General features: G+C 37.5%; 1 protein-coding gene across 1 annotated transcript in view; it reads left to right on the top strand.

Moving 5' to 3' along the window:
* Nucleotides 1-12,260, top strand: part of LOC306986000 (uncharacterized protein) — a 25,379-nt gene extending 13,119 nt beyond the window's left edge. Inside the window, exons 7-15 of the mRNA XM_079588832.1 lie at nucleotides 541-567; nucleotides 693-1,222; nucleotides 2,163-2,214; nucleotides 5,230-5,786; nucleotides 7,323-7,418; nucleotides 7,830-8,063; nucleotides 9,695-9,842; nucleotides 11,363-11,389; nucleotides 11,515-12,260. Of these exons, the coding sequence (XP_079444958.1) occupies nucleotides 541-567; nucleotides 693-1,222; nucleotides 2,163-2,214; nucleotides 5,230-5,786; nucleotides 7,323-7,418; nucleotides 7,830-8,063; nucleotides 9,695-9,842; nucleotides 11,363-11,389; nucleotides 11,515-12,065 (2,222 nt within the window). The 3' untranslated portion in view covers nucleotides 12,066-12,260. The remainder of the gene's footprint in view (nucleotides 1-540; nucleotides 568-692; nucleotides 1,223-2,162; nucleotides 2,215-5,229; nucleotides 5,787-7,322; nucleotides 7,419-7,829; nucleotides 8,064-9,694; nucleotides 9,843-11,362; nucleotides 11,390-11,514) is intronic.
* The last annotated feature ends 280 nt before the right edge of the window (nucleotides 12,261-12,540 follow it).

The following is a 12,540-nucleotide window of genomic DNA, read 5'->3' on the forward strand; positions in this document are numbered from 1 at the left end:
CAGGCACGGTCAAACACAGGCACAGTCCATGCAAACACACACAACACGGGCAAAAGAGTAATCCAGTGATGTGACGTTCGGCACCGATGCTTCGAAGCTTGTATCAAAAAAAACGAACCGTCTCACATTGAAGCAGTGTATCGGAGCTTGATTAGTTTCGCCATAACCACGTGATCTGTGACGTCCGAAGCTTCGTTTCCACACACAGTCACAGTCAACGTGCAGATGTTTCCCTTCACTCAAAAACACATAAAATAACACTTAATTCCGATATTTATAAAGCATGCTGGGAACTAACAATGGTGTCTCTAAATAAAACTGCATGATTTAACTAATTATCTTAATAAAGCCTTCTTTCCTTAATTTAATCAGCTTAATCGGTTCCTCAAATTTTCCTTAAAAAATTAGGAAAATGTATCTCTTGGTTTTATTAGTGAAATGTTCTCATGCCACTGATGCTGCTAATAGAGAGAAACTCACTGTTAACATGAAATTATTGCTATAAATAATTCATCATTATATTGTCATCTGTGTCCACAGGATTGAAGTTTGTGCAGAAGTTTGCAGGTACAGTGTGACTGATGCCATTTTCTTCAATACACTTGCAATAATTTGTTTATAATCTGTATTATATACTGTACATCTGAAAATGTTTGTTCTGAAGTTGACTGATAATGTCTGATCTCTCTCAGTGGATGTGACTCTGGATCCTGATACAGCGAATCCATATCTCATCCTGTCTGATGATGGAAAACAAGTCAGTGATGGAGACATTAAGCAGAACGTCCCAGAAAACCCAAAGAGATTTGATAAGAGTTTGTGTGTTCTGGCAAAGCAGGGATTCAGTTCAGGGAGATTTTACTATGAGGTGCAGGTGAAGGGAAAGACTGAGTGGGGTTTAGGAGTGATAAGAGAATCCATTAACAGGAAGGGGACGATCACACTGAGACCTGAGGATGGAGTCTGGACTCTGATTCTGATAAATGAGGATAAATATGCCGTTTTTGATGATCCACCTGTCTCTTTATCTCTGAGAGTGAAACCTGAGAAGGTTGGTGTGTTTGTGGATTATGAGGAGGGTCTGGTCTCTTTTTATGACGTGGAGTCCAGATCTCATATCCACTCTTTCACTGGTCAGACTTTCACTGAGAAACTCTATCCATATTTCAACCCACGCTTTAATGATAAAGGTAAAAACTCAAACCCACTGATCATCACTCCTGTCGGATGAAACGGACAAAATAACTTAAGTCTGAAAAGATTAACTATGGATGTGCTGTTTTATTATGTAAATAAAAACCAAAAAAGAATTTGCACTAACCACAATCAAGAAGTTTTTACTTCAAATTATTAAGAAAATGAATATGTGATACAAGTGCAAAAAATAAATGTATAGTAGCGATGTGTCGTTCATGAACGAATCTTTAATATGACTCGGGACTACCGAGGTTCTGTACCGGAAACAGAAATGATCAGTTCATCTCTCGAGTCTTCGGGTTCGGCCGGGTCTTTCGTTCTTCCTGTCAATCCCATAGAGACTGCTATAACACATACTCTATGTACATACTCTATACTATACTGTAACACATACTCTATGTGCATACTCTATACTATACTGTATGCTATAACACATACTCTATGTGCATACTCTATACTATACTGTATGCTGTAACACATACTCTATGTACATACTCTATACTATACTGTATGCTGTAACACATACTCTATGTACATACTCTATACTATACTGTATGCTATAACACATACTCTATGTACATACTCTATACTATACTGTATGCTGTAACACATACTCTATGTACATACTCTATACTATACTGTATGCTATAACACATACTCTATGTACATACTCTATACTATACTGTATGCTGTAACACATACTCTATGTACATACTCTATACTATACTGTATGCTATAACACATACTCTATGTACATACTCTATACTATACTGTATGCTATAACACATACTCTATGTACATATACTCTATACTATACTGTATGCTATAACACATACTCTATGTACATACTCTATACTATACTGTATGCTATAACACATACTCTATGTACATACTCTATACTATACTGTATGCTGTAACACATACTCTATGTACATACTCTATACTATAGTGCTTAATTTGTAAAGTGGGAGGTCCCGGAGCGCAGAGGGGGGGTGGATCCGGCGACTCAAAACGGGGGTTGGAGGTAACGGAGCAAAAAAAAAAAAAAAAAAAAAAAAAAAATTACACTGGCTACGTAGCTTCTCTGCAGGGACAGCATGTGCAGAGAAATGCACATAAATAAGCCTAATAATGGATTATCAGAGAGTAGCCTTTTTCTTTTTTCGTTTTGAATTATTTCGTTTAAAGACATTTCAAGCTTTGTGTATTTTATGTATTTGTCATGTCTGTGTGAGGCATACACTGAGTTTCGTTAAGTTAGAATGTGCTCTAGTTCACGTGCAATACAAGTGAGCGCGCGGGCGCCTCCGTTATATTTGTTTCGTCGGCCTATTCATTAAATACAGGCAATTGGTTGATGAAAAATTGATTAAAATTAAGATACAATTTATACAAAACGAAATTCGTTTTAAAGAAAGGCTTTCTATAACAACTTCATCGGTCAAAATCATGTCTGACCCGCTCCATGTCTCACATTGCGCATCTTACTCGGTCGTGCTGTTCACTTTTCATAAATCAACATAAATGAAAAAAAAAACAAAAAACATTATAATATTTTAACAAATATGAAACGCGCTTTTTTTAATGGCTACAACAGTATAGTATGCCTACATAGCCTACTCTCTATTTGTACAAATTTCTGCACATTAATTTAATTCTGAATTTTGCACACACAAGTTGAAAGGCATTTGTTCAAAAAAAAGTTCACGGATAATTGTGCGTGCATTTATTAGCCTAATCATTATGATACTAAAATCCTAACAAATAGGCTACTATGTACAAAAAACCAGATGAGCGCAATATGAATGGTTAAGCATTTTTCTCCCATAGAAAACCATTAGGCTATAAGAACGCTTAATGTGGCTTAATGCAGATTAGAATGTCCCCTTATTATGTCGAAATAACGAGATATCGATACTATACTGTGTCCACCGTGGTCTCCTTTTTGATCAGCGGAAACGATTTTTGCTTGTTTGGGATCTGACTGTCCAGCGTATTTGAAAAAGTTAAGCAAACTTTCCTGTCTTTTTGACATTTTTCCCCTGAGTGAAACGTTTGAGGCTAACAGCAATCTCAACTCGTACAACAAGCGCGCAAGTCATGTGTCACAAACATTGAACACTACACAAACTTTAGTGACACAGGAGGTGCCGGATCCAATAAAAAAGGTTCCGGATCCAATGTCGGAGGTGCCGGAACATGTTCCGGCGTGTTCCGGCTCAAATTAAGCCCTGGCTGTAACACATACTCTATGTACATACTCTATACTATACTGTATGCTGTAACACATACTCTATGTACATACTCTATACTATACTGTATGCTATAACACATACTCTATGTACATACTCTATACTATACTGTATGCTGTAACACATACTCTATGTACATACTCTATGTCACATATACTCTATACTATACTGTATGCTATAACATACTCTATGTACATACTCTATGTCACATATACTCTATACCAGTGGTTCCCAACCTTTTTTTGTCTGAGACCCCCTTTTTCCCAAGAAAATATTTGGGGGCCCCCCTTCACGTTTAATGATATCATCGCTCTTGTAAGCTTACAGAAAGGATGACAAAATATATTCTTTTCAAACAAACGGTATGTTTAGCTACTATAACCAGATATGTTTATGCACAAATAATAGCCTATACTATTGAAAATACAATAACAAAAACATCGGTAGGCCCTTTGTAATTTAAAAACATAAGCCTAGGAGTAGCCTATTAATTGGCCCTATTTGAAATGCAATAACAAAATTATCAGTAGGCCTATTCACACTGGTGTGTAGGTAAAAAAAGAATGAATATAGGCTATTACTAAATGACTGCTGTCTGGGACGTCAATACTTGCATGTTATTTGAGAGGCTTTAGTTTATCAATGTGAGGCTTTATTTTTGGCGCTACAGCGAGCGATAATAAACTTGCGTTTATTAACTGAATAATGCGTCTTTCGGAAGAACATAGTAGCCGGAACTACTTCTCTCTGTGTACGTCTATGACGAGTCACGCAGATCCTGGGGCTGGGCTACTCCGCAGCGGCAGCGATCCGAACCAGTGTAAAATAGTCCCAATGTAAACACTTATTATAGGAGTACAATAGTGGTTCAAGATAAGACAAAACCACGGATTGGAAAATGGATTCATGATGAACTCGCTCATTGTACAAATTTTGTACATTTTGAACAGAAAAAAGTTAAGGACTTTTATTTAATGCTATTTCCTCAAAACTTTTAAAAATATTGAGTGTGTGCATTTTCAAACAAACTTCAATTGTATGTGGTAACTTGACATTTGCCACTGCTCTCTTCAAAAATTAAGGAACTAAACAAAACTACACATATATTTTAAAAGTTTCTTACACTGTTTACTCACTCAGCATGGATGGATTAGGAACCGTTTCATGTTTATGATTATGGGCGGAGCTACATGACGTCACTGCATGTGTGTAACGATTTCAGTGAAAGTGAAACTGAACAGATGAACTGGAAGCTTCTTCAAACAACGTTTATTTTCCGAATCTCTGACATTAACGATAAAATCTGATATTCACTCACAGGTAAGCGATGGAAATGTAAGTTCTCTAGTTTAATAGCATGACGCAGTATAAGAACGTTTGTAAAATTAAAGTCTGTGTTCATGTAACATATCAGAATCAGGAAGTACTTGAACTGCAGACAGAATAAACAAAGTTCAGTGAAAAGTGAAAACTGTATTAAACAGAAATGACACAGTGTTTACAGATGTTTATTTAGTAAGTTATTTGTTTGAAAAATTATAGTTCCACTCATTTTCTGTGTTGTCTTTTATAAATCTTATGATGGTATTAAAATGTTGTAAAAACCTGTTACATTTGCTGTACTATGGCTCCTAGTTTCTAGTTTTCCTAGTTTAGTTTCTTTAGGTTTTTTTCTACATATTTAACATGCAACATACATAGCTTAATTTACTCAGTACAATAATCAAAATTGCTCTCTTCAGCAATGTAGAAGATATATTGACATTTCTTATCTTTTCAGCCATGGCATCCTCTAGAGGTCCAGCACTAAATGAGGAGCTCCAGTGCTCCATCTGTCTGGAAGAGTTCACTGATCCAGTCACCACTCCATGTGGACACAACTTCTGCAGGACCTGCCTGAGCGACTGCTGGCCGAACACACAGACCTGCTTCTGTCCACTCTGTAAAGAAACATTCAGCAAAAGACCAGATCTCAAGATTAATACAACACTCAGAGAGGTTGTGCAACACTTTAAGGAGAAGCTCAATCTAGGAGAATCTGAGGTGTTCTGTGACTTCTGTGATGAAAGAAAGCAGAAAGCGGTGAAGACCTGCCTGACGTGTCCAAGCTCTTACTGTGACTCTCATCTGGAGCCTCATCTCAGAGTCCCACGTCTAAAGAAACACAAACTCATCAATGCTGTGGAAAATCTGGAGGATTATATATGCCAGAAACACGAGAAGCCTCTGGAGTTGTTCTGTAGAGATGACCAGACGTGTGTTTGTCTGTTCTGCACTGAAGGAGAACACAGGACTCACAACACTGTTCCTATAGAGGAGGAGAGTCGAGAGAAGAAGGTAAAGAGATACAAACACAACACTTTAAACACCCCATGAAATGCAGTTTCTATCAGTCAGTCACATTCGATGTTACATATATACTGATGTATAGAGATCTCGCCTGAGAGCCCAATCACCATCGGGTGATAACAGAACAAGCCAATGCACATTGGCGAATGAGATGTGCATCGCAAGCCACTTCCTGCTTCCTGGTATATAAGAAAGCGGTTGATGAGTGTTTGCAGGGTTAAAGGGATAGTTCACTTTAAAATTATAATTCTGTCATCATTTACTCACCCTCAAGTTGTTTCAAACCTGTATTAATTTATTTCTTCTGCTGAACACAAAGAAAGATATTTTGAAGAATGTCAGTAACCAAACAGTAGTCTGTACCCATTGACTTCCATAGTATTTTTTTTTCCTACTATGGAAGTCAATGGGTACAGACTACTGTTTGGTTACTGACATTCTTCAAAATATCTTTCTTTGTGTTCAGCAGAAGAAATAAATTAATACAGGTTTGAAACAACTTGAGGGTGAGTAAATGATGACAGAATTATAATTTTAAAGTGAACTATCCCTTTAAGTGCAGCGGCTGTTCCCCTGGGCGCTTCAACATCTAAAGAGAAATTTCTCTAAAACAGTAAACAAAGGTGTGGCGTTGCGTCTTTTTCAAGATGTCATTCCACCCCTGTGTTTCTGGATGTGGTCGTTTCCTGGCACCATCTGACGGCCACGATCACTGCCTCGCGTGTCTGGGATCTAAGCATGCTGAGGTTGCATTCATTGATGAGTCATGCACCCACTGCGTTGATCGTTGATGTTGAGATAAAGACTGAGATACCTTGAAAAAGGTGGAGTCCGGCTGTGGTTGATGGTCCTTCCCATGGGGGACCCGGCATCTCATTCGGAGCTCCTGCAGAGGACCGGATGTCGATCGCTGCATCATCGGGCGGGCTTGAGTCCTCTGGGGATGAAGATTTGGCTGCGCTGTCCCCTTCAGCTGCCACTGTAGTCAAGGTCCTGTCCAGGAACCCGAGGCTGCCTGCCCGTCGCATACAGCATCCCAGCCCGTGCTGGAGGCATCTGTTGACACAATCACTTCAGCGAGAGCCCCCTCTACGAGGCACGCTTATGCTTTGAAGTGGAGCCCATTTGTTGATTGGTGTTCTTCTCGCAGGGAAGACCCCCGTAGATGCCCTACAAAACAGGTTGGAGCGAAGGCTGTCTCCCTCCACTCTGAAAGTGCATGCCACTGTTATCTGTTCAGAGTCACCAAATGACACATTAGTAACCTAGACATTTTCTTTCCGGTGTCTTGACATGTTGAAGAACCTGTCCCTTTTTATTTAAAAAACAGCTAAATCCAATAGTCTTTCATTACATCTGATAAAGCTGATTTTGTCACTCTCAAAACAGTCAGACATGGACTAAAAGATTCAAACTATAATTTTTGAATTCATTTGATCTTTAAATGGTAAAAACAAAAAGACTGTAAGAAGATGGAAAGCTATATTCAGTGATAAATGTGTCTATGTTTTTCTCTGTATGTAGAATCAGCTGGTTCAGACACAGATAGATGTTCATCAGATGATCCAGGACAGAATGAAGAAGATTCAAGAGATCCAACACTCAGTAGAGCTGAGAAAGGTTTGTGCTTCGATCAACCCGAGTTCATATCCTGACTCGTGGTCGTTTCCGATCCCTCTCTCACTTTCTGTTCACTCTCTAACTATCCTAGCAGAAAAGACATAAAAAAAAAGATATGCATCATAATAGTTCAATCTATTTAATAAAGGCATCTGCCATCATCTAGTAACCTTCATGTTGCTCCAAACACATTATTTTTCCCATAGAGCACAAATCTGTTGTGTGGAGTTATATTGGAGTTCTTCTACAGCTAGTCCTCAAGAGCAGCAAAACATTTATTTTGTGTCACACATTTTATGTGATTTAAGGTTAATTAAAGATGATAGAATTTTAATTTTGGGGTGAACTATCCCTGTAAATAATATGTGAATACGGAATAGATTAACAAATAGAAATGGTTTTGTTCATCAGAGAAACACAGAGGAAGAGAAATCCTCCAGTGTTGAGATCTTCACTGATCTGATCCGCTCCATTGAGAGATGTCAGTCTGATCTGCTGAAGATGATGGAGGAACAGCAGAAAGCAGCAGAGAAACAGGCTGAAGATCTCATTAAAGATCTGCATCAGGAGATCACTGAGCTGAAGAGGAGAAACACTGAGCTGGAGCAGCTCTCACACACTGACGATCATCTACGTCTCATACAGGTCTGTGAACAACTGTCTCAGTCTATGTGCAATATTACAGGACAAACACTCTGTTCTTTAAGGTCCACCCAATTGACCCAACGTCAGTGTCCAGAGGTGTGGCAGAAGGTCTCCTGTGTGTTCTGTCTTTTCAGTGTGCAGAGTGATTTAATTTCAATTACACTTTTATCACTTTGACTCAATTTTATCTTGACCTTGAATTTAGGTTGGAATGCCAATAGATTATTGGTAATGTATATTTATCTAGTTATTTTATTATGTTTATTTAACACACACACACAAGTGTAACTTGATGTCCTAAAGTTACTGAAACTACAACTGAAATAAAAATTAATCAAAACTATAGACATTTAAAACACAAATTATATACAAATGTATTTTTATTTTTTTAATTATTAACTTTAAAATGAAAGATACTAAAATATTACTTAAAATATAAAATAAAAAAAAACAATGACAGACAGCTGAGCGTAATCAGTTACCAGTTAGTGACTAACTAGGATGCAATTAAGACTAAACTGAACTCAAGTGTTTTGGCTGTGTGTGTGTGTGTGTGTGTGTGTGTGTGTGTGTGTGTGTGTGTGTGTGTGTGTGTGTGTGTGTGTGTGTGTGTGTGTGTGTGTGTGTGTGTGTGTGTGTGTGTGTGTCGGGCCGCCGTTCTGCAGGGGGGCAGAAAAAGCGGTACAAGGACCAAATAAAAACATCACTAAGAAAGTGTCAAATTAATCCATCACGCCTGGAAGAATTGGCAGCAAACCGAACCACCTGGAAGCAGCTCTGCCACACAGGAGTAGAGCAGCTGGAATCTGAGAGAAATATAAGGAAACATCAAAAAAGACTACGGAGACATACAACCATGCCTGCCCCTACAAACTCGGACTTTACATGCTCAATATGTCATAAAATTTGTGGATCAAGGATTGGACTCTACAGTCATGAAAGAGTACACCGCAAATGAGGTGGAATGTCATCATCGGATACGATGGACTACCAAAGAAGAAGAAGTGTGTGTGTGTGTGTGTGTGTGTGTGTGTGTGTGTGTGTGTGTGTGTGTGTGTGTGTGTGTGTGTGTAAACTAAAATAACCCTCAGTCAGTCCACGTCTGCAGCTTTACACACACCAAACTTTACAGTTTTATTCCTGTCTATATTCTAAAGGTTTTGTTCATATATCATTCACCTGATTTATACAACATCTTATTCCTACAAACAAATATTTTTTTTTCTGTCTTTTTTTCTCTCTTCTGATTTATGGTGTAAAAAAAAGAAAAGAAAAAAGAAGTCCAAAATCCCCTCAGTAAAAACCTTTACCTCTAATATGTCAACAAAATCAAAGAAGAATGTTGAACCTGACTTTATTCAATATTTAGATTTTGATATTTAATTTTGGATATTTAATCAAATCAGTGCATATTCAATTAGACAATGCTTCATTTGCATATTTAAATATTTCAGAATTGTTTTAATACAGAAAATATAAGCAATTCTTCATGTAATCAATCAAGATGAAGAATGGTGATATCCATCCGTACAGAGGTTTTGCCTCAACTGTGTTAGAAAGCTTGTGTAAAACATATTGAACTGCTTTAAAAATAATGATCATATTTACCAGTCTTCTCTCTCCTGCTGTAGATGAGCTCATCCCTGAACACTCGTCCACACACCAAGAACTGGACTGAGATCAGGATTGACTCTGATGTGAATGTGAACTCTCTGTGTAGAGCTCTGACTGAACTGAAGAAAACTCATGAGACACTGAATGAAAAAATCAGTCAAACTGGTATGTGAATATCAAATACAGTGTATCGATTATTTTTGTTATTAAATTATTTGAAATTATGTTTTTCCAGGAATATTATGAGATCACCACAATTATTTTGTCTCAGTCTGCAAAAGATCACAATGTTTGAAAAATATAGTCATAACTTAAACTTGCCATGTCAGCATTACTGTCACGAACTGCTCCGAGACGAGGATCCAAATGCAGTATTTATTGATCAGGGAAATCCAAAGACGTAATCCAGGACAGGCAGGGTCAAACACAGGCACAGTCCATGCAGACACACACAACACGGCAAAAGAGTAATCCACGGAGCGGGCAAGAAATCCAGAACCAGGGAGAAAGCTCAGAATTGCAGTGTAACAATAAACAAGACTTCACAGATAATGAAGGAGAAAGCCGGGCTTATGTGGGGTGAGCTAAACAAGATGATGAGACACCGGTGAATGTGATCATGGATGAAGAGTCCGGGCAGGGAGTTATGGGAGATGTAGTTCGTGAGGGAATGACAATAGTCTGATGTGGAGCCGTCTGGTGGCCGTTACAATCACTTATAAGATAAAATCACTTACTAAACGTAGTCTATGTACAGATATATCCAAACTTGAACTGTTATAACCAGTTATTACAGTATTACTTTAACTTACTTTAGAGACATGTAAGTGATATGATGAGACTATTCATGAACAAACACTAATACAAATCACTGTAAAAAAATGTTACATAATAAAACAAAAATTATGGTAACAATATTACACGTAATATTTTTGATGAATTTTTAAGGCTTGATTTTTTTTAAATGAAATCTACCTGAATAAATCATGTAAAATCTCCTAAATTATGTAATATATATGACACAATGAATTCAATATTTTCTTCATGAAATGTGCTTTTTTAATTTAAGTTGACTTTTTAGTGAACGGAAATTACCTTTTGAATAACTTTTTACAACAAAAATGATCCATCACTGAACTCACTTAATCTGGACTGTGACGCTATTTTCTTCTAGACACAAACTTTGTTGCATTATTTTCCTGTTATCTCTGTGAAGCCGCTTTGAAACACTCTGTAGTGTAAAAAAGCGATGTATAAATAAATGTGACTTGACTTAAGTATGTTGTAGAAGTAAAAGACAGTATGCTGCTCAGCACAGCACAATAAACACAATTGTTCCTGCGCTAACATTAGCAAAGCTATTGCTTATTGAACAAAGCAACATATTATTAGTACATACAGTTATTCACAATCCATAAGCTCTACTCTTCAATGGTGACGATCAAAACTTCAACATAACAGAAACTCTTTCACATGTCAAACATTACTGAACATTAAACATTAACAGATGTTTCCCTTCACTCAAAACTGCTTAAGTTTCCTTAACAAATGAGGGAAATGTGTCTCTTGGTTTTATTAGTGAAATGTTCTCATGCCACTGATGCTGCTAATAGAGAGAAACTCGCTGTTAACATGAAATTATTGCTGTAAATAATTCATCATTATATTGTCATCTGTGTCCACAGGGTTGAAGTTTGTGCAGAAGTTTGCAGGTACAGTGTGACTGATGCCATTTTCTTCAATACACTTGCAATACTTTGTTTATAATCTGTATTATATACTGTACATCTGAAAATGTTTGTTCTGAAGTTGATTGATAATGTCTGATCTCTCTCAGTGGATTTGACTCTGGATCCTGATACAGCGAATCCATATCTCATCCTGTCTGATGATGGAAAACAAGTCAGTGATGGAGACATTGAGCAGGACGTCCCAGAAAACCCAAAGAGATTTGATGTGGATTGTTGTGTTCTGTCAAAGCAGGGATTCAGTTCAGGGAGATTTTACTATGAGGTGCAGGTGAAGGGAAAGACTGAGTGGGATTTAGGAGTGGCCAGAGAATCCAATAACAGGAAGGAGTGGATCCCACTGAGTCCTAAGAAGGGATTCTGGACTGTGATTCTGAGGAATGAGAATGAATATAAAGCTTGTGATGATCCACATGTCTCTTTATCTCTGAGAGTGAAACCTGAGAAGGTTGGTGTGTTTGTGGATTATGAAGAGGGTCTGGTCTCTTTTTATGACGTGGAGTCCAGATCTCATATCCACTCTTTCACTGGTCAGACTTTCACTGAGAAACTCTATCCATATTTCAACCCAGGCCTTAATGATGAAGGTGAAAACTCAAACCCACTGATCATCACTCCTGTCTCACCTTTACTGGATTAGAAAATCTAAATGAAAACCAAAAGAGATTTTGCACTAAACCACATTCAAGTAGATTTTACCATAAATTTATAATAATACCGTAATAAAGAACTTACTGTAAGTAATAGTACTGTACTATTAGTTTATAGTTAATTAACAGTTTACACTGTAGTTTGTACAGTGTTTGAGAGACTCGAGTCACAGATCATTTTATTATTTTTATTTTATATTTATTTTATTTTTGTCATAGAAAAAGTTATTAATTAAATGTTTTAATCCAACCTTTATTGGACATTAATTACATTAAAATTTAAAATGTTTACAAACACACACACACACACTCTCATTCACTCTCACACACTCTCACACACACACACACACTCTCTCTCTCTCGCACACACTCACACTTACACACACACACACTCTCACACACACACACACACACTCTCACTCATTCACACACACACACACACACTCTCGCACGCACGAGAGACAC

This window comes from Phoxinus phoxinus (assembly GCF_949152265.1).
Source record: "Phoxinus phoxinus genome assembly, chromosome: 18".
NCBI classification, from domain to species: domain Eukaryota; kingdom Metazoa; phylum Chordata; class Actinopteri; order Cypriniformes; family Leuciscidae; genus Phoxinus; species Phoxinus phoxinus.